The 27825-nt window shown below is 32.1% G+C and overlaps 1 protein-coding gene and 1 pseudogene across 2 annotated transcripts in view; both read right to left on the bottom strand.

The window, feature by feature from the left end:
• The window catches only part of TASP1 (taspase 1), a 253668-nt gene that overhangs the window by 107231 nt on the left and 118612 nt on the right, over nucleotides 1–27825 (bottom strand). For both annotated transcript variants that reach the window (XM_003758180.4, XM_031951085.1), the window contains exons 9-10: nucleotides 20941–21060; nucleotides 8378–8456 (exon numbers count right to left, since the gene is read on the bottom strand). In XM_003758180.4, the coding sequence (XP_003758228.1) occupies nucleotides 8378–8456; nucleotides 20941–21060 (199 nt within the window). The remainder of the gene's footprint in view (nucleotides 1–8377; nucleotides 8457–20940; nucleotides 21061–27825) is intronic.
• Nucleotides 12816–16908, bottom strand: LOC116421459 (annotated as a pseudogene).

The raw sequence follows: 27825 nt of genomic DNA, 5'->3' as shown, positions 1-27825 counted from the left end.
TTTTAGGCTGACATTAGCCTACATCTAATCGTTACTTCTGACTGATCCCTGGAAAACATGTTTTCAAGCTACATACGCACATGTGATTTTATATGTAATAGTAGAAATCCCATGTTAAATCATAGATTGGTTTGTTATCAAGATAACCCTTCGAGAAATCTTAAAATGCAGCTGCCACTTTAACCATACAAAAAAATCAGAGTTCTACTAAACCACCCAATCCTAAATATTGAAGTGGTTATTTCTTGATGCTTCTTTGGAGACATCAATAATATTTACAAATATAGTGGTACACTCATCCCTTGAAGGATTTTGTTTCTGCAGAAACCAGCAAGAAAGGTAATATTGCTGGAATGAGATACATATTGCAGCAATAAATGGCAAGAGAGCTCTTCAACTTTCTTAACAGAACTTGCCTTCTTACCTCTTCCATCAGAATGTCTGGCTAAGTAATGATATTTAACTTAGAAAGCTTTCCATAAGAGCATTCTACTGTGTCTAATAATATATATAACAAACTGGTCAAACAGAAGCTTAAAAAGTAGTTGTTTTATAGAAAACTAGGTACCATATATATCAGAAAATGCCTAAAGCTGTATACAAATCATGAATACATATGAGTATGAAAGATACCCATTTCTCACATTCATGAAACGAAGTATCAAACAGCTTGCCAACATTTGACATACTAGGTACACTTACAAAGATAGGAGTTATGTCATGTACAACTTTCATAGCAACAAATTATCAATTTACAAAATTCAAAGTCAACATGTTGTGCCTTACAGTCATTTAAGCTGGCGAGATTTAAAACTACATACAAATCTGAAGTAATAATGCATTGGAAATATTTGATTTATGTTAAATGGTGCCACTAAATTTAAACATTCAACCTGCTGAACAAAACAGCACTCATGCTTTAGCTTTCTGTTCAATTTATACACATCCATCCAAAGAACACTGCTAAACTAAATTCAATATTAAAAAATCACAAAGACCATTTGTTATGTTAAGAATAAACCTTGTTTCAAGTAAATTTCTTGAACTAAAAGAACCACAAAAAACTTAAAAAAAAAAAAAAAAACTGGCACTACACTATAAAAGGAAGCCATGTACTCAGCAAGCCCTACATCTAACAAGAACCTTCTCCTGAGAGAACCAAGATGGCAAAGTAAGGAAGGCTTTCAGTTAAGGGCCTCTAAGCAGCGTGTCAGAAAGAAATTGTTTTTCTGCTTCTTTTGATGGGCTATGCTTTCAAGTCAGGAAATTAGAAACAGGTGTGCCAGAGGGCACACACATCCTCGCTCCACACTGAAAAACACGCGTTTTCAATTTTCAAACATGAAAGGGACTCCTGTTGAATGAAAGGAGAAATGAAAATCCAGCTTTGCTTCTGCAAGCCATATGAAGAAAGCTTTAAAAATCTCTGACAAGTTTCTTGACTTACTTGCTATCCAAGTGACATCAGGTACACCTTCCCAATAGGGAAGGAAAGACATTCCTTTGAGTGAGGACAACCAAAAAAAAAAATTACACTTAAGATGACAGTGTCAGCATTTTCATCTATAACTTCATCCTGTGCTTCTGGGTTTTACTGTATTTTATTTTACCATGTGTTATTCAGCTAAAATATTTCCTTTTCTTCAAAATAAATGAGGTTACATGCTTTAAAAAATGCACATGATGCCTCATAATTTTGCAGAAACTGTTCACCCCACTACATGGCAGGATTCTCAACCTCAAGCAAAGGATAATATACTGGTCTTTTTCATTTACCTTATATTTTCAAGAATGTTTAGGGATGGGTGTCCTGTTGTTAACATTACAGTCACTAAAGGTTAGGGAGCTAGTAGTTGCCCATAAGTCTTTGGAAGACAGAGACCACCCATCAGAAAGGTGAAAAATGACTTCCAACGGATTCATTTGACTTCAAGACCATTATGGGTCCTCATCAACAAAGGGCAAGACAAAACGTATACTTCTACTATAGATTTCTTAGTTTAAAAATGGCAAAGAGACTGAGATATAGGTTGACCAGTAATTTTGACAAATCCTGATTAACAATGCTAAAAAGAGCTTGATATTGGTAAGAAAATTATATGATAGACAAATATGTTACTATAAAATTAATTAAAATCACAGACTATAAGCTCTCTGAAGGTAGATACCATGCCTCATATTTTTCTTAATCGTTCGCCAGTTAGGACACACAATAAGGGGCAGCTAGGTGGTTCAGTGCGTAGAGCACCTACCCTGAATTCAGGAGGATCCGAGTTCAAATCTGCTCTCAGATACTTAACACTTTCTAGATGTGTGATCCTGGGCAAGTCGCTTAACCCCAATTGCCTCAGCAAAAATAGATAAATAAATAAATAAGAACATACAATAAATGCAGGAATAGCTGAATGAATAAATGACCATGAAAATAAAGAGTTCTTTTATACAAAACTACGAATCTGAATTCAATTTCAGTGCAAAAAACAAACAAAACTCATACAAATATATTTTTCATCTTTAATAACAAAAGAACACCATGTTGAACTGGCCTGTTAAGGAAATGATTTTATACATTTCTGAATTTAGATATTCCATGTTTTTAAATGAAATGCAGTAAATTTTGGAAAGCAGTAAATAATATATTATAGGTCATCAGCTATCAAGTGATCTTCAATTATACTTAGTGATATTCTCTGAGCAGAAATAATGTCTAATTGTAACAATTACTTTAGTTCTGAGAAGCTGTTAGTATTCGTGCTGTATTATCTGTAAAGGGACATTTTCCAATAACCAATTAGTCCAAAAACCCAGGAGGCTTTAAAATGACATATTTGCAAATATAGCATTTTATCTTCTCACATTTGGGAGCAATAATCCTCAGAAAGATTTTTCAAAGTATCATCCAAAAATTTCTGTCCCTGGAAGTTCTACCTCATTTTATTATTTCAGCCTAAGTGGCTGCTGTTTAAACAGAACACACTATGTGTCTTGTTAGTTTAGAAACATTACAGAAATTGTTTCTTTTACATTGAAAAGAAGCTTCTGTAAAGCAAAAGGCAAAACATTTTCTTTGGAATCAAACATGTAAGTGGGAGGAAAAGGCAAAAAAGACAAGTTTAGCTTCCCAAATGTACTGTTTTCTCACCTAAACCAATGGAAAAATAATTACCTCAGATGTTTATATAGGACAAGAAAATATTTAATGAGAATAAAGTGAAATTTAAAAGCTACTCTTCTTTGTTTCACTTGAATTGTCGATTTGAAGTCTGTTCTATTGTCCTTTTAAAGTAATATTTAATTTTTATTTCTTCAAATGCTACATCACAAATAAGTGGCATCTTCACCATACATCTAATGATATCATTAGATTATATGTATTCCATCAATCAATAAGCATTTATTTAGAAGTATTTTAAACACAAAAGGAAACATTATCACAAAATTTAGAATGCTGATATTTGTGAATACTTTAAAACTTATATAGAACATGAATGGAATAAGGATTGAGCATTTCAAAGTTGGAAAAGACCCTTAACAGGTACTTACTCTGTCAAATGCCAGGAAAAGAGACACTCTACTACATGAATGACAAGTAGTTGTCCCACCTTTCCTTGAGGACCTCCAATGAATTCTGTGATTCAGCGAGTGGGAATGGACACAACCCAATCCATTTCTGGACAGCTTAAATTATCAAGAAGTTTCCCCCAACATTAAGCCTATATTTGTCTCTTTAAAAAAATTCCACCCATTGCTTGTAGTCCTGCCTTCTAGAATCAAACAGAACAAGTCTAATCTCTCTTCCACATGACAGCCCTTCAATATTTGAAGACAGCAATCATTTCTCCTTAAGTCTTCTCCAGGTTAAACACTCCAAGTTCCTTCAACCAAATGTCATTTGGCAGTCAACATCTCCACCTGGCCATTCTACAGGCATCTTAACACAACATATGCCAAATGGAACTCATTATTTTAACCTACACTCATCCTCCAAATCTTTCTGTTTCTATTGAAAGCACCACCAACTTTCCAATTTTCCCTCTGGCTTGCAACTTTGAAATTACATTAAACTTTTCATTTTCTTTCACCTCTCACCTCTATATCCAAACAGTTGCCAAATTATATTGATTCAACCACTAAAATAGCTTTCACATCCATTTCCTTCTTTTCACCTGAACAATCACCACTTTAGTTCAGACCCTCATCACCTCTAGTCTGCTTTATCACAATAGCCTCCAAACAGTTAACAAAATAATCTTCCTAACAGCACAGATCTAATTATATTGCTTGCTCTACCCATGAATATTAAATGATTTACTATTTCCTACTGAAGAAAATAAAAACTCCTCTAGCTAACAAAGTCATTCAGATGATATAGAAATAAGCATGCTGTATTTGAGCAATGAAAGAAGAATAATGAATAAAGATCTGAATTTAGAGTCATAAGACCTGGGTTCAAATGGTAGTTGTTTCCTTTAATATCTGGATGACCTCAGTGAAGTCATTTAATGTCTTCCATCATCAATTTCCTCATTTGCAAAATTATGGAGTAGGATTAGGTGGTTCCTGAAATATTTTCTAGCTATCTCATCAGACTAATTATACCACTTTTGGATAATCCTAATCACTTCATAGAGTTTGGATATCACTGGCTTAAATTCAGTCCCTGAAACAAATCTAATCTATCTCACATAATCCCTTCAGATACTTGTAGATATCTATGAGATTAATACTTCCTTCTTTTCTAATATCCACAAGGATATTAGATCCTTCAAAGGATCTTAACATTCTAAGAACCCAATACCTTCATCATCCTGGTTGACAGATATTCTGTAGTCTATCAGTGTTCTTATTGAAAGATGATATCCAGAACTAAAAATTATAATCTACATGTGGTTTGATCAATCACAATGACTAGCATTTATATAGCACCTATTGTATGCCAGATACTTTGCTAAGTCTGTTACAAATATTATCTCATTTGATCCTCACAATAACTCCAAGATAGGTTATTATCTCTGTTTTAGAGTTGAAAAAACTGAGGCAGAAAACAATAAAGTGACTTACTCAGGGTCTGGTAACAGATTTGAACTAAGATTTCTAATTCTAAGTCCAGCAATTTCTCCACCCAGCTCTTATCTAATCAGGGTTCAGTACAAAAGGATATTTATCTCCTCATTCTCAATACAGCTAGACTTATATTGAGGTTTCAGTACAGTGAGATTACTAGAACTTTTTCAAAAGAAAAAGATATCCCTCCTTCATTGCACCTGTAAATTTGTTTTTTTTTTCTAAGATTTAAAATTTTTAATCTATCAAATTTGCAAGTGATTTTCAAACCAGTAATGACCATTCTTTAGACCAATCAATATAAAGTCACATTAAATCACATTCTGGAAACTAGCATTATTTCCTGGTACATAAAAAGATCTAGAATTATAGTTCTCTGGTTTTAGATTAACAATTTAGAGAGAATATGAAAAGAGAGCCAAGTATTTAAATTGTAACTCTAGCCAGTCACAATTCTCTAATTTTTAATACCACCAGCAGGTATAAGGTAGAAAAAGAAAAAAAAATTCTTTGGCACTCCTACACTTCTTATTCTGCAAAAAGGGAAACTAGTACAAGTTAAAATATCTTAAGTATTTTATTCAGTGACAACCAATATTATAGCAAGAATAAAATCCATAAATCCCAACTTCCAGTCATCTGATTCAATTATTCAGATTACACTGAGTAGCTATTATATATTTGGCTAGGAAGCTACACAAAAGAGAGACAGCTGGTTCTTGAATCAAACAACTGAATTTCAAAACTGACACAGGCACTTATGAGCTATGTGGCCTTGATCACATAATTTATTCTTGGTACATGTCAATTTTCTCTTCTGTAAAACAGGGATAATAACTTCCATTAGTTACATGACCTAGTGGTAAAAGAACTGAATTTGGGAAAAGGGATAAGAATTCAAATCCTTTCTCAAATATCACCTATGACCTGGGGTAGTTACTAAACCTATCTCTGCTTCAATTTTCTCATATAGAAAATAAGGAGGTTGGATTCAATGACTTCTAATATCTTCTTCATTTTTCAACCTATGATCCTGTGATTCAGGGAACCTGAGTTCAAATCTGCCCTCAGATACCTACCAGCTATGTGACTGAATTTCCTTAGTTTCCTCAATTATAAATTTTTAATATTTTTCATGAATCATCATTACCTAACTTTCAAACAAAAGACTATTTGATATAATGGACAGAAGTCAGGCTTTGGAATAAGAAAGACTTGGGTTCATATAGTACCTTTGAGACATAATGGCCATAAGAATGTGAGCCATTTAACATGTCAAGACTATTAGGCAACTTTCTAAAACATAGTTAAATATGAATTGTCAGTATGCCCTGATGAGAAGATTACTACTACAATGTGAGTTTCCCACACAAATGAAATATAGGTCTGCATACCTTACTGTATCTTCCCCAGAATTATAAAATTCATTAAAACAAAATAAATTCTACATAAGATAAACTAAGAAAAATATTTCTGAGAATGTACAAAGAAATATATGTGCATATGTATATAAAATTTTATCATATTATATAAATAATTTCATTATATATGTTATTACATATATGTATGTATATATGTATATTATTTATACATATAATTTTAAGGAACTTGTGTTTCCTCAAATTGAGAAAATTGACCTATCAATGAAGATCACCAACTATTCTGCCATTTGGATTTCCTGGTACATTGAGAGAATATGTGAACTTGATCAAGGGCACACAGCTAGTATAGTCTCTTTTTTGTTTTGTTTTTTTCCAAGTTTTAGTAAGTCTTTAGTAGTATTGGTCTCTAAATTTAACTAAGTTACAAATCTACAAATTTATTAGGGTAAAATTTGTGTATGATTAGAATACTTTATGTAATTCTATAGATTTTCTATAAAAGCATTCTACCATATACTTGAAATCATCAAAACTGATTCTGTATTATTTTTTTATTGATCCTTTTTATAATTAATTGCTTGTCTTAATATTGCTTAAATAATGATTCTCTGTCTCAAAATTTAGTTCAGCATTCAGTAAGTCTATAATGGGTTAAGTTAAATACCAGGCTTTCTGGCTAATCATTGATCTATGTTTCAATCAAATCTAGTATCTTTACACTGCCAAGCTACTCCTCAAGGTTGTCTGTTTTTTTGCTTGAGAGATCTAGTTCATTATCTCTAAAACTTGCAGCTGAGCTGAAACAATGAATACTTCTTAAGTCTCAAAATAAAAGGTGCTGGCTGGGAGTGAGGGGGAAGGGGAATGGCAGAGTGTCTATTGCTACTCCCCATAATCAAACTTCCAATCTATCATATTATTCATTGCACATTAGTTTTGCACCCAATCATACTGCTCTCAATCCCATTATGTCATCTACCACGTTGTCCTTTGTCCTGGAGTCACAGGAGTTTATATTATTATATTATATATTTTTTATATATATTTTATATATATATATATATATATATATATATATATATATATATATATATGAGTTTATATTTTTGCTTAAGTAAAATTAAAAATTTGCAAAAAAAATTGCAAAAAATTTAATACTGGGCTAGTATACAAATTAAATTTTGCGATAAAAATAAATAAAAATTTTTAATGCAGGAAATAGTTTAAGTAGAATATCGGCTTTGGGCGTTGATGGCGGGGCGTAATGCCTTCTTCCTGATGGGTCCTAGGAAGGGGTCCCAAAACCTAAAAAGAGAAGCTGTTTGTCTGCTTGAGATGTTTAGCATAAATAGAGGCAAGTCACTGACCTGTTTATCGATAGGCAACATTTTCTATCCTATTTGTCTTTTTTTTTTTTACTTCTTATTTTCTCTTATATCATGTAGATTTTTTTCTGCTGGTTTTTTTTAAAATTTCTGTTTAAACACTTCCATAGTCTATTTTAAAAAAATGGAATTTCAAGCAATAATTGTTGACTTCATAGTTCAAAAAATCCTATATTCAGTACTAACATGGTCTTCAACTATTTTCTCAAGAAGTCTATTATTCACTTTTATAATAAACTGTCACTATTTTAAAATAATTTTCTATCTAACATGACACTATCAATTGAATTAACTTACACAAAAAGGAGTGGTCAAAAAAATTCTATTCCACTTTTTTTATTAAATGCATTTGAAACAAAATTAAGGTTGCTAAGGGATGTGGGAGATTTAATTTTGGAGTTTTAACCTATGTGATATTCAGAGATCATTAAAAGGCCAAAAGTCCCTCGCATTACTTAATCCTTAATACAAAAACAAATCTATTTCAATCATTTAAATAGACAAAGTTGAATAAGAAGAAAAAATGGTCATGAAAGCAACAAATACCTGAGGTACTCACAGCTGTAGAGTAAGGATTCTGAACTCCAGTATTTTCAGCCCAACAACCACATCCATAAAGAGCAGCCTAGAGAAAGAAAAAAAAGGGGAAAAATGCATTTTATTTTCTGAAGTTAAAATTAACTGAGTCTTCAACAGCCCAATGGGGAGAGGTATTCTCTGAAATATTCATATTTCACATATTCATCTGAAAAGAATTTAGTTCCAGTATTCAGAAAATTTTCTCGAACTAACAATGACTAGAGACAACAGTATGCATTATATAATGCCTGGCCAGGTCTGTTCTAAGAATTAATTTAAGAAAGGTACATTCTTGGGTAGTCTGGATCTTAATTTAGAAATTAATTAAAGAACAGCATAAGTACAGTTCACATCTCCTGTCAGTATTGGTCTCCTTTAAATAGAAAAAACTAATTTTTTTTGTCTCTTCAGATAAACTAAATTAGGAACTTATCCTTGATCACCACTGCTATTTTGTTATTTGTTCACAAAATTACAGAAGTAAAAACTATATCCAGGTCCTGACTAAAATCAATTCCACAAGAATTTACTGATTAATGATCTGTCAACTGCGTCTACAAGTGTTGCAACCCCTATTTCCTCAGCAGCCATAGTTACTAAAGAAAGGAATTTTTCAACAAAATCCTTGTTGCTGTCAAAAAATTAAGCTTCAGAAACTGATATAATTTAGTCCTTGGAAATGACATTAAAACAGATATAAGATTATCTACTTTGTCCCTGCATCCATAAAGATCCCTTGGACCTTTCTATCTAATATGCAGCTGAGATCCCCATATGTTTTGTTTCCTTCTCTGACCATTGAAATGTGAGTTCCTTTTGAGGAGAAAAAAAAAGTATTTTCTTACTTTTTTATTTATAGCACCAAGGCTTAGAACAGCACTTTGTATAATTTTTGTAGTAGACAAAATGCTTTTTCAAGCATTTATTAATCTATTATAGATTTAGATCTCTAAGGGAACTTAGCAATCATATTTTTCAGTGCCATCATTTTATAGATGCAGAAACTGAGATAAAAAGAAGAGTAATATAGTATGACAGGTGTAACAGTAACATAACTGGGATTCAAACTCATATCATCAGGCTCCAATCCACTTAGGTCATGCCAAGCTACATTTCCACTGCTACAAAAAAAATTCATGAGTGTCAAATAATTAAGAATATATAGGATATAATAGTTTTATATAAGAACATGATAATAATGGATCTCTTTCCAATATTGTTCCTAACACAATTTATTTATGAGAATGAAATTAGCTGCTTTTTGGTCTACAGGCTGATTTTTTCAGAGAATAAGCCACAATAACTTTTTTTTCCTGAGAAATAAGTGACAACTATAAATATAATTTGGATTATGGTTCATCAAATGTTTTATCAAGGACACAATGAATTTAATAACTTTTAACTATTGAAAGATTGGCAACTAAGGGAATATTTTCCTTCAGACCATTTGTTAGAATACCAAATGTTGTCTCTTTCAATTCCTGAAGAAAATTAATTTGTCGAAGAAGTCTCTATTTAATCATATATTTTACATTTTTTGTCTGAGTACATCTCTATCCATTTCTACCAATCCTACAGGAACTAAAACACAGGGAGTTACCTATGAAATTCAGTGAGCTGAACTAAAGTCACAGCAGTGACTTTAGGAGATTAGAGGGTTCCCCTCTCCCATCCATTTCTGTATATCAAGTAAGAAGGAACAACTATAACTGTCAGCTTTGTCATTGGTAGTTGTGTTAAGAAGGTTAAAGAAATTATTTTAAAAAATAATAATAGCTTTTTAATTTTTTTAAATACATGCAAAGATAGTTTTCAATAACACCCTTTGCAAAACCTAGTATTGCAAATATTTTTCCCTCCATTCCCCCATTCCCTCCCCTAGACAGCAATTAATATAATATAGGTTAAACATGCACAATTCTTTTGTACATATTTCTATATTTATCACGCTGCAGAAGAAAAATCAGGTCAAAAAGGGATAAAAAGAAGGGCGGAGGAAAGCAAGCAAACAACAACAAAAATGCTGAAAATACTACATTGCGATTCACATTCAATCTCCACAGTCTTTTATCTGGATGCAGATGGCTCTCTCCATCACAAGTCTATTGGAATTGGCCTGAATTACCTCACTGCTGAAAAGAGCCACATCCATCACAGTTGATCATCACACAATCTCACTGCTGTGTACAATGCTATCTTGATTCTACTCACTTCACTCAGCATCAGTTCAAGTAAGTCTCTCCAAGCCTCTCTGAAATCATTCTGCTGGTCATTTCTTACTAAACAATAATATTCCATAATATTCATATATAATAACATATTTAGCCATTCTCCAACTAATGGACATCCACTCACTTTCTACTTCCTTGCCACTACAAAAAAGGATGCTACAAACATCTTTGCACATGTGGGTCCTTTTCTTTTATTTATGATCCCTTTGGAATATAAGCCCAGTAGTAACACTGCTGGATCAAAGGGTATGTACTGTTTATAAACTTTTGGGCATAGTTCCAAATTGCTCTCCAGAATGGTTGAATCAGTTCACAACTCCACCAACAATGTTTCCAGTTTTCCCACAGTCCCTCCAACATTTATCATGAACTTTTCCTGTCATTTTAGCCAATCTGAGACACATGAAGTAGTATCTCAACAGTTGTCTTAATTTGCATTTCTCTAATCAATAGTGATTTAGATTATTTTTTTCCCCATATGACTAAAAATGGTTTTAATTTCTTGATCTGAAGATTGGCTGTTCATATCCTGGTTAAAGAAATTATTAACAAAAATAAAATAGTATCAAAATAAGGAACTAAACAAAACCAATCATTTAGCACTGAGAGAATAGCAGAAAAACCAAGATCAGAAGAGAAATAAAATATTTTTGAAGTGAAAAGTATCTGACTAGTGACTTTTCAATGAAGCATATGTAAATTTTAATGTGTTTAGAAAAACCAAATACGTAAGCTATTTATGGTTTTTTAAACAACTAGTCTTGTGTGAATCATCAGTCCCAAAGTTATTTAAGAAGGAATATTTTACAACCTCCTTATATGTTGTTTCAACATGTAAATAAGAACTTCATTCTTACATTTAATATTGAATTTTCCTTTAACTTGACTTCTCCTTCACTTACATTCCAATGATGATCTTTCAAATTTTTAAGACAATCTGCCCACACATTGGGTCACAAATTTCACTGGACTTTCTTTTCAATATTTTCACTTTTTTTCTCTGGACTCTCTCCTAATTTTCCAACTCTTTCAACTGGTAAAGCCTCCAAATTTAAAGATACATACAGACACAACATATACAAAACATGTTAGATTCAACTAGCTTAAGATTATTATTTTTAATGGAATTCCCAGCAACAATGGAGAATAATATCCAGATTGCATATTCATACAAGAGAATATACCAGAATCATGTTTTGTCCTAAAGGTTGAACAAAAAGAAATTCCAAAACAAACAAACAAAAAGAATGAAAATTAATTGAATGACTAAAATAAAACTGATTACATGTTTCTATGTTAAGTTTTTTTTATCTTGCTCTGCCATTGCACCTAATCTTTGATCTAGATATAGTTAATAAGCTTTTTAAACTTCTCTTATTCAAAACTTAACAAAAATATAATTCTATTACATAGGATAGCAATTATTGCTATCCGTTTCTACCAGTTCTACAGGAATGTAATCACAGGGGGTTACCATCATAAATTAATGAAATTAAGTTGGCTGATCTAATGACACAGCAGAATAAAAGAGGGTTCCCCTCTCCCATACAACTCTGTATATCAAGTGAGAAGGAATGCCTATATTTGAATAGCACAACAATTTTCTCATTGATGATTGGGTCAAGAAGGTTAAAGAAATTATTAACAAAAATAAGATAGTATCTCATTTTGATACTAGCAATAAGTAACTCATTAAACAACGAGTAAAGTTTAAAGCAATTCACGTCAATAAGATTACAAATCTTCACAAAGCCGCAAATAAGAGCTAGAAATTTATATATATATATATAATCTTTCATAAATGTAATATCTATGTATGTCAACAGTAAATGTCTTATATAATATGTACATATTATGTCATATACTATATGAGTAATTATCGGTAAAGATATGCATGTGTTATATATTGTTGTCATTTATTCACTTAGTAATATATGAGTACTATGTATATTCTTATATGATAGTGGACTATAAATGTATGCTCTATATAAATGTTTGTAATGCATGACATGTAATATATGTAGCTTATGTGTTAGGGGAATATATATGAATGCTCTATATACATATATGTGTTATATCATGGATATATAGTATACTTTTAGAAAAATGAAACAAGTATTAAAATTTTAATACTGAGATAGTATATAAATTGAAAATTAATTTGTAAATTTAAAGTTTTGTGGATTGTTTTGTGTGAAATATGGCAGAAAATAGTTTAATAAGAATATCAGCTTTGGGTATTGATGGTGGGGTATATTGGCTTCTTCTTGATAGGGTTTCCTTCATTGCTGGCTTACAAGATCAGTATTTTAGTTAAATTCCTTGGACTCTTCACTTAGGTTTTAATATGTAGTTTTCAAATAGGTCTTCTAGTGATATTAGGACAATAATTAGGAGGAAATAAAGAATAGCTGTCCAAATGGTTGATAGCAAATTCAGGTGAGGGTGAATAGGTTTGGGCTTAGGATTCATAATAGCGTTTGAGAGACTGTTTGGAATATCATGCTTTGTTGGTTAGATTTGTGTACTAGGAGGCTAATAAGAAGTCTTAAGATAGAGTCTAGAAGTGCTAAAACACCCCCTAGTTTGTTGGGGATTAAGTGTAGGATTGCATATGGAAATAGAAAGTATCATTCTGTTTTAACATGAAGAGATATTTTAATGGGTTGGCTGATGAGTGCTCTGGGTCTCTTAAGAGGTGCTAATATAAAGAATACTGGAAGTATTAGGATTAGGCCTAGGGCGTCATTGATAGTGTAGTAAGCATGAAATGGGATTTTGTCTGAGTAATTCCAAATGGGTTGCTTGAGTCTGTTTTGTGTAAGAATAGCAGGTGACTAGGGCTATAATAATGATGGGCAGGAGGAAGTGGAAGGTGAAGAATCAGGTAAGATTGCTTTATCTACTGAGAAGTCTCCTCAGATTCATTCTACTAGAGTTGTACCAAAGTAGGGAAGGACAAATAGCAAATTTGTAATTATTGCTGTGCCTCAGAAGGATATTTATCCTCACGTGAGAACATAACCTATGAAAGCAGTTGCTATAACAGTTAATAGAAGAATCACTCCAATATTCATGATTCTTTAAGTATGAGCCATAGTACATGCCTCAGCCTATGTGTACGAATAAGCATATGAAAAATATTGAACCTCCGTTAGTGTGTAATTTGCAAATTAATCAACCATAGCTGATGTCACAACAGATGTGGGCACTGAACAGAAGGCGATTATTGTGTCAGAGGTATAATGTTTGGCTATTTTAGGACTCTTAGAATTTGAATTACTAGGCATATTCCTAGAGAAGAGTCAGTTTCATCAAGCAGAGATATTGGATGATGCTGGAAGAACAATATATGTGTGATTAATAATTTTGGTTAGTGGGTGGGTTTTGCATAGGTTGATCATTAGTTTTTTTAGTTGAATAACAATAATGGTTTTTCATGCCATAGGTTATATCTTAATAATTTTAGAATGGTTGTTTTCTTATTCTCTTTTTATTAATCTTTGTATTTGCTGCTTTTGCTTCTAAACCTTCCCGTTTATGGTAGACTAAGTTGAAAGACACTTTTAGGCTTGATTTTTTTTTTTTAAGTCTATTTAGGTGGTATGTTGGTGGTATTTGGTTATACTGCAGCTATAGCTACTGGAGAATATTTTGAGAGTTGAGTAGGTAATACTGTCGCTTTCAGTATGTTGTTTAGTTTACTAGTGTTGTTGAACAGTGATGGGTTATTTTCAGTTAGAGGGGATATAGGAAGGAATTGAAGTTCTTTTAGTAAGAAAAAGTGCATGCTCCTAACTTGTAAACTATTAGGGTTGTGGCAATTAGGGTAATGTATAGATCTCAGGTATTTACCTAGGATGTGTTTATGGCTTCAATGATTGAATCTTTCGAGTAGAAACCTGCTAGAAATGGTTGTAGGCTGCCTAGTGTTAAGGCTGAGGAAATAACCGGAAATAATGTAAAGAGTCCTCCTATTTTACAGATGTCTTGTTCATCGTTAAGACTACAAACAATGGAGCCAAAGCAGAAGAAAAGTATTTTTTTGAAAAAGGCATGTGTGCAAATGTGCAGAAATGCTAGGTGGGGTTGATTGAGTCCTAGGGTAACTATTATTAGACCTAGTTGGCTAAAGGGGGAGAATGGTAGAATTTTTCTATGTGATGGCACAGATAGCAATGAATAGGGTTGTGATGCTTCCTATGCATAGTGCCATAGTCAGGGCTGTTTTGACTTTTTTATTGTGCTTGAGTGGAGGACTGCTGAAACAGGATGGACCTTCTATAGCAGAGAGGAGTCATAGATGAAAGCCAAATTGGGCTGATTTACTGGAAGCAGCAATGAGGAGCCCTAGCAATGCTAAGGTGCTTACATCAGTTATGAAAGTACTGAATATTGCAAGAATTATTATTAAATATTAAATATGCTATGGATAGTAGGAATCTGATATTACTGATGCAGTTGTAAAGGATAGCTTGTGGAGAAGCAGTATTTACATAGGTTAGTCTATATCATCGCCCGACCAGCATAAATGACATGATTCCTACACCTTCTCATTTGATAAACAGCTGGAAGAGATTGTTAGTGGAGACTAGAATAATCATAGTAAGTAAGAATGTAATTAGATACTTAAAGAAGTGATGAATGTTAGGGTCATCAGACTGAAAATTCTAGGATAAATCAGATTGTGTATAATGCAATGGGAATGAAGATGATGGAGAAATCATCTAGTTTGAAGCTTATAGTTATGTTAAACATATTGACTGAGAATCACTGTCAGTTAGTGACCTGATAAGATAAATAAGATTAATGGAATTAAGCTAATAATTAAGGCAAGTTTTACTTCATTTTTACAAAGTGAAGGGAAATTGTTGGTTTTATGAGGTAGTGAAATATTGAAAATTAAAGAATAGGCTAGTGTAATGATTGATGGTATGATTATAAAATTTAATAGGTGATTAATGGAATTGTGCCACCATTTTTGGTTCCTAAGAACACTGAATGATTATTATCTTTTAAAAGTAAGAAAGCCATGTTTATTAGGCATGGTTTCAAAAGTTAGCAGTTCTTGTAACTTTCTCAGCATATAAGGAAGTTTAAACTCCTATGTTTAGATTCACAATCTAATGTTTTTGTTAAACTATATTTGCAGTATGTAAGCTCCAAAATGAACGCTAGGTTTAATGAAATGATTAACAGTGGCAATAAATGAAGTGTTATTAAAATACGTTCTAGAATAAAAAGGATGGTTTGATAGGGCAGATATAATGAATGAATTTTCCTCATTGAGAGGTAATTAATATGTGAAGCAAATATAAAGTCATAATTACTGTGTTAATTCCTAAATAGGATGATTGAAAAGTTAGACCAGGAGAATGAGGTTTATGATTACTATCAGTTTGCCTACTAGGTTGATGGTTGGAGGTAGTGCTAGATTAGCTAGGCTTGGTGCATATGAGTGGGTGGATTAGTTGGAAGCTATGGGTAAGAATTAAAGTTAGGCTATGGATGCGTTCATAATTTGTATTGGCTAAGCAAAACAATATTGAAGAATTAAGTCTGTGGGCAATTATTAGGATTGTTGCACCTACAAAACTAAATGGTAACTGTATGAGGACTGCAATAATTACAAGGCCTATGAGGCTGATAGAAGAATAAGCAATGAGAGATTTTTGGTCTGTCACAGACAGAACTTGTTATGATTAGAACTCATAGTAAGAGAGTAATAAAAGGATAGTGTTTTGTAGAGGTGTGTTGTAATGGGTTCAATGAGGGATGTAATGTGTAAGATGCTACAGCCTCCTAGTTTTAGTAGAATAGCAGTGAGAGCTATGGAGTTTGCAACAGGGGCTTCAACATGGGCTTTGGGTAGTCATAAATGGAGGCCACATAGAGGTATTCTGACTATAAATGCTATTTTGCAGGCATATCATAGGACAGAGGTTGATATGGAAGAGTCAAGGGTAGAGGAAATATGGTCAAAATGCGAAGAGAGTTTATATTGTGGTGTAAGTAGACAAGAGTTACTATGAGTAGCAAAGATCAAACTAATGTAAAGAAAGTACAGGCTGGTGTTAAGAGTCAGAAATTCATACATATATATTTTGTGTATGTTATATTTTTATAATGCATGAAAAAGCAGCAGATTCTCTATGACTATAAACTGAAGATTGATCCAGAAAGAGAGCTTAGGTCATACCAAATACATTCTTCCTATAGGAGATCAAATTATGTTCAAAAAGTTAATGACCAACAGGATGAAATTATGTTTTTATATAAAATTAGCTATTTTCAGACTTCAATGAAATAGAAAATTGAGAATACCAAAGAAGGCCTAATGTTCAACAGGCAGTGAAAAAAGAAGTCTAAAACAACTTTACAACTACAAAGAAAGTGTATATTATTATGAACTTATAAAAAAAAATTACATTGTTTTATTAACTTAATTCCTACCTCCTAGAAATGAAAAAAAAAAAAAAAAATGAGTTCAAGATACTTTCAAGTAAAAGAAAGTATCTATCCCATAATCAAAGGGACTTCTGAAGCCATCTACTGTACCCCATACCTGAACAAGAATCCAATCTGCAACATATCAAATAAATGGCACCTAAACTTTTCTCAAAGTGAGGAGAAAGTAACCATGTTCTGTATAGCATATGGCCCATTTCACAATCTAACCCTAATCATTACAAAGGTAGTGAAGTGAATGGACCTAGGTACACTGCTTATGAAGTTTTAAAAAACATCATTGGAGTTAAAAATACATGAGTGAAAAGCCTGTGAACATTTCTTTCAACACTGAATTAAATCTAAGTCTACTCCCAAAAGAAATGAGAGTTTTAATAAGTTTTGCAATTAAAAAAACAACAATAACAAACTCATGAGGCTTACTAAGTTTGCGAAATGCTGACATAAGGAAATTTAGAATGTCACTATCACTCAGAGTTCACATTTTGGGACAGTTGTATTTCATTGTAAATTCTGAAGTTCTATATTCAAAAGATCCTAGAATTGTCACCTCAATTAAAGGAATACTTGAGCCTGTGTGTGTGTGTGTGTGTATTATAAATATAAGTACATTAAGCATATATATATAAACTATAAATGAGACTTCCCTGAGATTTACCCCTCAAGAAAAAAAGTGGGGCTGATATAGGGTAATTGTTGAATAACACAGAGTGAAAGTGTTGAATATGTTCTGTGTACCAAAGTAACAAGAAACAGTAACTTATCTTGCCTCATAGTGTTCATGATCAGTGTAAGCAAAATAAACATCATAAAAAATGTAGCTTATTCAGTAACCTCTATCACAAAGGATAAAGAGAGAGAGAAAATGTACAAAGAATATAACCAATACCTTTAAGTCATATCAAAATATAGCTTGATACTCAATGAATGCCTTCTTCTTTGTCTCTATCCCTAATTCTTTCACTGCCAGAAGCCAGTGGTCTTCTCACCCTGGGAGGTCACACCCCTGAGACCGCTTCTTTTGACAGGAAAATTTCTTCAAGAGTCTCCACTTTAAGGCAAGAATTCAGGTCAGCCAGGCTCATTCCTATATTCTTCCATGAGATATGGACTCTAACTCTCTCAGTTTCTTTCCCCACCAATCCTTTGTTCAAATAAATTCTTCCTCACCTTCCCACTTCAACTTTTTTGCTTCCTGTTTTGGTATTATCTTTCCCTTTTAGAATGAAAGTTCTGTAAGAGCAAAGACTTTTATCTCTCCTTGTATTTTTATTCCCAGCACTGAGCATGATAACTACCTAATAGAAAGCCCATAAGTGCTTTTTGACTTCACAAGGGCAAGATGATGAAAAGTACATTGCAACATATGTCTTAGGATTGAGAAAAGTATGAGGCCAGAGGTTCACTGAATACTGAGAGACCTCACAGTATATATTTTAGTTGCCTTAGCTTATCAGTCAAGCACTAAGCTTTGGACATGTCAGAAAACTCATTTATAAATTAATATCATGTTTTTTTCATCTTTCTGTGAACAATAGATTATTAACTAACTTTCCTCTAATATTTTCCCATTTATATTATTTCATATATTTCTTTCATTATGGATATGAATTCTCTTTTCATATGAAAGTTCTTCCCAAGCTGTACTACTTTCACAACCCTTTCAAAATCAGTTTCTGCCAAAGTTGAACTTGAATAATGGAGTGGGAAGGGGGTGGAGGAGAGAAGATCCCAAAGGTCTATTTGAAACCTAAAAGGGTAAAAAGGAAAGTTGCACACATGCATACACACACCCTGATAATTTATCCTTCTAAATTTTATGTTTCTCTTTTACATATTGTTTTGGTTTTGATTTGTTACTCTTCTGCATGGCTGGGATATTGTACAAAGGAAGGAATGAAGGCAAATCCTTGATACTAGATTAAAAGAAATACAGCTTGGTACATTTCTTCCTTTTCCCATTCAACTCACCAGTCAGTCAATCAAAAAGCATTCTTTGAGTACCTACTATATGCTTGGCACTATGCTAGGGATACAAAGAAAGACAAAAGATACTCCCTAATCGTGAGGAGATTGTAAGTCTATTGGGGAACACAGCAAGCAAACAACTTTGTACAAACAAACTAATAAATGGAAAATAAGAGAGAAAGCATTAGATTTAAAAGGAGTTCAGGAAAGGCTTACTGTAGAAAAAGAAATCAATTGCAGAATGTCAGAATAAAAAGGAATCTCAGAGGATCTTTACTGTAGTCCAAACCAGAGTAAGAATCCACATTACAACATGCAAAGTAAGTCCACATCTAATCTTCATTTGAAGATCTCCACTGAAGGCATGTACTCAAAGATGGTTAATGAAAGACTAAAGTCCCATTTATACCAAAATTTTCAGAGGCCTTCTGTGTGGTAGCAGACAACTAGATATAATATGTGTGTCAAATGAATTGATAATCACTGAAAAGTTCATATTGGTGGTATATTAATGCCTCGAACATACCATACTGAAAGAAATAATTACTGTGACAAATTCAGAGAAACATGGAAAGATCTGAATGAAATGATAGAGAGAAGGGAAAGAGACTAAAGAAAACAATACACACAGCAAATACAATAATGTAAATTTAAAAGCAATTAAACTCATTAAATACAACAAATAGCAATGATCAACTGTGAATGACTTAGGTTTCTCAGAGATACTATGATCCAAGATAATTTGAAAGACTTATGATGAAGAATGCTATTCATCTCTAGAGAAAGAATTGATAGAATCTGAATACAGATCAAAGCATATTTTTTTAAAACTATTTTTTTTTTTGGAGTTTGCTTTTTTGTTGTTTTGATCTATGTTTCCCTTTATAACATAACTACTATGGAAATATGTTTTGCATGACTACACATTTTTAATCTATATTAAATTGCCTTCTCAAGGAAGGGAACAAGAAGGAAGAGAAAGAGGGACAGAAAGAATTGAAACTCAAAATTTTTTAAAAACTCAAATAGCTATAATTGTTTTTTTCATGCAGAGAAAATAAAATATTAAATAAATAATTTAAAAATAATTTAAGCTGCTAGATTCAGGTATTTGTAGTCCATTTATATTTGACCAATTCTATGTGAGGTCTAGGGAAAATCCTTGGGACATACTGCAGAAAATCAGGTCAAAGAAATACTTAATAAAAGATTATTTCATTAAATATCAGCATCATTACCACAACAATATTAATAAGATATTTACATAAGGGTTAAGATTTACAAAATATTTTCATGGCGAAAATGGTGCTTCTATGCAAGCTCTAAGTCAAGAATTCTTACCTTGAGGTCCATGAACTTTATAACAACATATGTACTTGGATAATTTTATTTCAATATCATATATTTTTATTTTATATACTATTTATGTATGTGTATATACAAATATATATAAATTTATTATGTATAATAATATTTTATATATTGAATATCCTAAGAAGAGAATTATAGGTTTCATCAGACAAACAAGGACTATGATATAAAAATAAAAGTTGAGAACTTCCCTCACTTCCCCCCCATTATACATTACATCTCTCCAATCCCATAATAGCATTGCCTATTGATACAATTCAAATGAATTTAACACTTTTTTACTAAATAGTTAGTTCAAGGCATTGTTTTAAGAAGATATTCTGGGAAGAACAAAGAAAAATAATATACAGTCTCTTACATCATGGAACTTAGTCTAGTATATATGTACTGGATAAATGCTAAAGAACTTTAAAAAGTTTTTTTCATGTCTGGAACAGGTAAGTATCATATCCTGATTTATAAGACTCATGTTTAATTTATATAATTAATTACCTGACCAACTCTCCCAGGATGTTTCAAAGCTAGACCTCCACTAGAGACAGCAGCTGCAACATTTCCTTCTTGATCAACAACTACTGCACCAACAGTATCCAAAGTTCCTGAGTCATTTTCCTGCATAAAATCCAAATATAAAACAAAGTAATAAAAATAATTAAACATGATATTAATTCATAAGATTATAAAAATATTTTGTAAAATGTTCATTTATAAAACTAATTTATAATTAGAACATTTAGCAACTTCCTAAAATCAACATATATATTTTTTAAATGGCACTGAAATTTATTTTAAGTAAAATTTGATTACTGTCCAAAAATAATAAGTAAATTAGTAAAATTTAAATGTTTGGTTTTTCTCAGTTGAAAAGACTATTGCCTTCACATTAGAGAGCAATATAAAGAATAATTCAGAGAGATTATAATAAAATAGCATAGCAAAGTACAAGGAACAATGACTTTGGAGTCAGAGGAAATTGGTTGATATTCTGTCTTTTACTGCCTGGATAATCTTGATCAAATTATTTTATATCTCCAGACCTCAGTTTTCTTATCTGTAAAAGATAATGGTGGAGTTGGACTTAGATAACTATGTGAAACTATGTGGTTTAAGGAACATCCTAAACAATACTATACAATGCTAAAATTCTGTTTCAGGCATATAAAAATTATGTCTAATTATATACTAATTTATGTCTAAAGATATACTACTAGAAATCAAACATACTATCAATCTTTACACCAGAAGAATTATTTTAGTAAGAGGGCCAGTTATAGAATCTCCCAATTACTTTTTAACGGACACTAAGGACTATTCATTTATTACAGATAAAATAACTTTCAAATCTTTACTCAAATAATGTTCAAATAATGAATATTAATATATTTTGAAAAAGTTCTACAAAAATAAAAATTATAAGTATTTTAATGACTTTAGAAAAGTAATAATAAGGATAGAGAGAATAAAAAGAGATCCTTCCCCAAAACTTCTGAGGAAGAAAAGAGAAAAATTATTTAATAAATGAAAACATATTTCTAAAATAAAGTTTGACTTAACATATAAAGAGGTAGTTTAGTTCTTAAAAACAAGGGAGCAAAAAGATAATGTAGCTCAAGTAATAAATCTTCAAGATGCAATGATAAAAATATAAATCTGGGTTCCTCCCCCCACAAAAACAGTTAATATTAACTAAATAAAAGACTAAAGGCAGCTAGTTGGTATACTCATAGATAAATATCAATAGTCCTAGGACAAACACAAGAAGAAAATTATTAACAAGGGAAAGGGAATGTTTGTGGCAGCCCTCTTTGTAGTGGCTAGAAACTGGAAAGTGAGTGGATGCCCATCAATTGGAGAATGGCTGAACAAATTGTGGTATGTGAATATTATGGAATATTATTGTTCTGTACGAAATGACCAACAGGATAATTTCAGAAAGGCCTGGAAAGACTTACAAGAACTGATGCTGAGTGAAACAAGCAGGGCCAAGAGATCATTATATACTTCAACAACAATATTATATGATGATCAATTCTGATGGACCTGGTCATCCTCAGCAATGAGATCAACCAAATCATTTCCAATGGAGCAGTAATGAACTGAACCAGCTATGCCCAGAGAAAGAACTCTGGAAGATGACTAAAAACCATTACATTGAATTCCCAATCCCTATATTTTTGCCCACCTGCATTTTTGATTTCCTTCACAGGCTAATTGTACAATATTTCAGAGTCTGATTCTTTTTGTACAGCAAAATAACGGTTTGGTCATGTATACTTATTGTGTATCTAATTTATATTTTAATATATTTAACATCTACTGGTCATCCTGCCATCTGGGGGAGAGAGTGGGGGGAAGAAGGGAAAAAATTGGAACAAGAGGTTTGGCAATTGTCAATGCTGTAAAGTTACCCATACATATAACCTGTAAATAAAAGGCTATTAAATAAAAATAAATAAATAAATAAAAAATCAAAGCAAATGGAACAAGAATTGCTAAACCATAACATTACATAAGTCTGTGGGTAATCTTAAGACTGCTATGACCTCTTTCAAATCGTGGAAAGATGATGATTTCTTTTGACTTTTCTCCCATAAGAAATTAAGCTTATTACTTAAGCTATTAAGTATTCAATATATAGATTGATCAAGGTATATGTCTAATAATTTTTCTAACCACTTTCTGTGCTCAAATTAAAAATGGTTTGTCTATTCAATCACATAAACTCAAGCCTAAAACATGATGAAAACATAATTTTTCCATCCCTGAATCTATAATTCCAGACTAAGAGAATAATTTGAGAGAAGAAAGTTAGTTTTATAACCTTCATTTCATTTTATTTTCTAGCATTTTAGCATTTTCTAGCAGGTACTCGAGACCTCATTTTTTACTCATAAAATAAACTTATAACTATCATCAAGAAATATAATTAGATTAAAATATAAGAAAGTTCTGCCAGCAAAGTCAACATTATAACCCCCAAACTACCATGTAGATGAGTTACTTTTCGAGAACTAAGTTTTTGAGAAATGCTTTCTTTGATATTCTGGGAAGTAACATGTGAATCTCTACCCCAGTGTTTCCCATTTAAAGAGGTTTACAATGATGCTCGAAGGGTTCACATCAAAATTCTTTGATGGCACATTAAGCAAACAAATGATTGCAAAATACTATGAGTGTCACATTAAATTACCTTAAGGATTCAAAACTATTTGTTATTGTTCATAAAAGGATTCTGAAGAAAAAAATTTGGGAACCACCAATTGTTATTTCATTGTCCAGGTAAATAGATTTGATCTTTGACTTTTTCATAAGTATAACCTTCTTTTGAATACCAAATTCCTTACTGGCTTAGCTTCATTTTTCATTATCTTTATGTTAGAGAACATTATGGTGTGTAATGGTCTATATCTAAGCCTTTCTGTATGTGGCTTCATCAAGGAATGACTTTTCTGACGAGTCATAAACCACAATAAAAATTTTACCACTCATAAAAGATCACAGGACAATGGATTTAAAGTTTGAAACGATCTTACAAATCAAATGCTCCCTCCCTACCCTCATATTATGACTGAGGCATTGTGGCTTGCTAAGGTAATAAAAAGTAGTGACAGAAGCAAGTTCTAAAGTCCTATGTATCCACTTTGGGTGCTCTTTCTAGTATACCACATCCCCTTCTTGGGTGAGACTACTTCACAACTACAGGAATCATTATTTTTTTTAAAGTGGGTCAATATAAATAGATTGTATAATGATGAATCAACAATTGTGTTAGAAGATCAAACAAGCAGAGAAATCAAGGAAGAATAATGTTCTAAATTAAGCTAAACAATCAAAGTGTCTGAAATATCTGTACAAATCAAGAAAACTTCATAAACATTCAATAAATATTTCATGGACTCACTGCAAAGCAAATCTAAGAATGAAAAAATATTTAAATAAACATTTTTATGAAATGAAAAGAAATGGGGGAAATACCAACACTGATGTTTGAAGAAAAGAATTCCAAAAAGCTTGTTTGTATGAACATGAAATATTAGTAAGTTGAAAACATGCAGTGATTTTTCACTACATAAAGAATCTATTCAAATTTTATACAGTACAAATATAAGAGATTCACATACCAAACATAAAAACTATTCATACACGTATTGCATATTACCTGTCTTTGATTAAAAGGCAAATGCATGAATCAATCTCTAGTTAATTTTCTACAATGACTATGAACTCAACTTCACATTTAGTGGAAATGTAAGTTATAAATAAAATCCTTTTTCTTAAAAACACTTCCATGAAAAGAACATTGAAATGGGAACTAGAAAAATCTCAAGTTATTCTTCAGATCTGGCACTAATGTTCCCAATGACTGGATAAATCACTTAAATTTCTATGAGCCTGCTTGTTTGCCTTTAAAACTGGAAATTAAAATTGATGCTACCACTCTCTGTAAGCAGACCAAATGAAGTAATGTATAAGGAATTAAACAATTATTGCCTACACCTCCTTTCCTTTCTTTTTCTTACCTCTCTGGCTTCTGATATCATGATTCAACTGAAAAAGCTCTTTCCAAAGGTATCAGTGACTTCTCAAATGCCAAATTTAATGACTCAAATCTCATACTTTTTTGACCTCTTTACCCGCTCTTACATGATCAATGACCTTCTCCTTGACTCTTGGTTTGTTTGTTTTTTTTTCATGATGTTGCTGCTGTTTCTCCTCCAAGCTGTCTGACCATTCCTTCTCAATCTCCTTTGCTAAATTTTCACCTGGGTTACTTATTATGTGTGTGGGCCAAAACTCTTTCATAGGCACTCTTTTTTTCCTCTCTTTACACTATTTTACTTCACCTCCCATGGATTCAATTATTTCCATGAAGTGATTCTCGATTTATCTTCAAATGGATGTTCTGTAGACATTTTAAATTCAATATATCCAAAACTGTACTAGTTATATTTTCCCCAAAATTTTCTTCTCACCATAACTTTCCTATTACTGTTGAGTTTACCATAATCTTCTGAGTCACCCAAGGTTTCATCTTAGGCTTCATCTTTGACTCCTCACTCTCTCTCAGACCCCATTTCCAATTAGTTGGAATTAGTTTCAGTTCAACCTTCCTAGCATCTGTCATATACATCCCTTTCTTTCTTTTGTCACTCTCCTTTAGTCCCTTATTATCTCCTTCCTGGACTATGTACCTACTAGGATTGTTAAGAGACGATACACACAAGTGTGTGCACACACAGAGAGACACATACACATGTATACATCCAAATTGTATATATACACATGTATGTATATGTGTATATATGTATTTCTTGCAAATCTTAAAGCTTATATATTAACTTATATGTAACATTATAAATTGATGTTATCATATAATTTTAGGCCATGGAATATTACCTTTATTTTCTTTGAAACTTTGCAAAATTTACTTTTAAAATTCAGGGCACCTGCTAGACATTCCCAGCTCTCCTTTCATTCTACTCCAAATCTTAAGATTAGTGAATTTCACCTGAAATTTGTCATTATTTCCTCCCAAATATCCAGTTCTCCCTTATCAGCGAGAATCAAATGCAGGATAAGAGTTTCCCTTATAGGGTCTTCTACTTTATAAAAGATAAAATTATTATTGACAAGTTGAGATATTACTGACTGTTCTATTTTGGGCAGAGAGCTAGAGTAGATGTCTAAATAACTGAAGTACTTAATTTTTACTTTTTCATGTGGCCATGTCAAGCCATTAATTTCCCAATCTCCAGATCTCCTGTCCCCATTTTATCTTTTTCTTCAAATGACCTATACTATATTATAAAAATAATATTGCTCTTTTTTCACCCTCCAGTCTTCATGCAAATAATCTCTGTCATACTTCCCTCCTCTGAAATAGTACAGAATTTCCTGAAATTTAAAAAAAAAATCTTTCTACAATAAAATGTTATCTATTTTCATGACTTTAACTTATTGTTTCTCTGGAATAAACTATCCTTTGTTTGGTGCCATACTTAAAGCACAATTTTCATCCCATCAACTTTGCATGCCACTTTCATTTGTTTTTCTATGGCCAAGAGTAACACAATTATTGGCACATAGTAGGTGCTTAATAAATGTTTCTTGACGTGAATTCACTGCCTATGAGATTGAATTCTCCTTCTAGCTTTTGGATTAGTACTTCATATTGTGAAAGGAAGTCAGGCAGGCAGGCAAGAAGGAAGGAAGGCGGAAAGAAGAAAGGAAGGAAGAAGGAAGGGAGGGAGAGAGAGAAGGGGGAAGAATGAAGGAAAGAAGGAAAGGAAGGAAGGAAGAAGAGAAGGAATTAAGTGCCTAGTATATGTCAGGCACTATACTAAAGGCTTTACAAATATCTCGTTTTAGCCGTAAAACAACTCTGGGAATTACTATTATGATCAGGATTTTTAAGTTCAGAAAACTGAGTCAGATAGAAATAAAATGATTTGCTCTGGATCACATAACTAGTAAATCACTGAAATGTGAATTTGAACTCAGTTATTTCTGATTCTAGACCCAATACTCTATCCATTGCTGTACCAGCTGCCTGGACATTTGAGTCTAGAAAGACAGCATAGGTTTTAACACTGATAATTTAGTCAAGAAGAAGGAAAGGGAAATTTTGCTTCCTGCATATTTCTGAGTGACTATTATTCGTTCTACCCTGAAGCTATCATCTATAGTCTAAAGCTTGGTAATTATTTGAGGCCACATTTTCTCCCTTTTTCCTTTTCATTTTAAAGACCTTTTGATAAACAATAATTATGAGAAACAGATAGTAGTTATTAGATTTGAAACATTCTAGGATATTTTGTCATATATTAGAGACATGTCTTAGCAAAAGATATAGACAGAAAGGCATAAAGGAGGATGGCAAAAATACTTTGGAACATATGCTTCAATATTAAGTAATGAAGGGGGCCAAAAACTAATAGAATACTAAGAAACTTCACAGCTTTCTTTAATAAGCTTCTTCTTCAAACTACAATACATTTTGGGGGGGGGGGAGGGAAAGGATGCACAGAAATCATATATGTATATATGTATATATATATATAAATATGTAGAACATTATAAATAATGTCAGATTATTTTTCAATGTATTGATTGAGTTTGTTAAAAAAAAATTCTTCCTCTTTTTCTTTTCAAAAAATTATTTGTTATAGGGGCATATAGCTCTCTAGGAAGGATAATAAAAAGGATAAACAGAAAAATCTAGGTAATGTAAAAATAAAAGGATATCAATAAAACTCTTTCAATAAAAAAAGTTTCAAAGATATGATCTCTCAGAATGTTATAAGATTGTATTACTCTAAGAAAATCTGTACAGAATAACTTCCTTCCACAATGACTTAAGACATAAACAAAGGACCA

This window comes from Sarcophilus harrisii, chromosome 2, assembly GCF_902635505.1.
Source record: "Sarcophilus harrisii chromosome 2, mSarHar1.11, whole genome shotgun sequence".
Classification (NCBI taxonomy): Eukaryota; Metazoa; Chordata; class Mammalia; order Dasyuromorphia; family Dasyuridae; genus Sarcophilus; species Sarcophilus harrisii.
The sequence above is the reverse complement of the archived record's forward strand: the minus strand, read 5'-3'. Positions and strand labels throughout refer to the sequence as shown.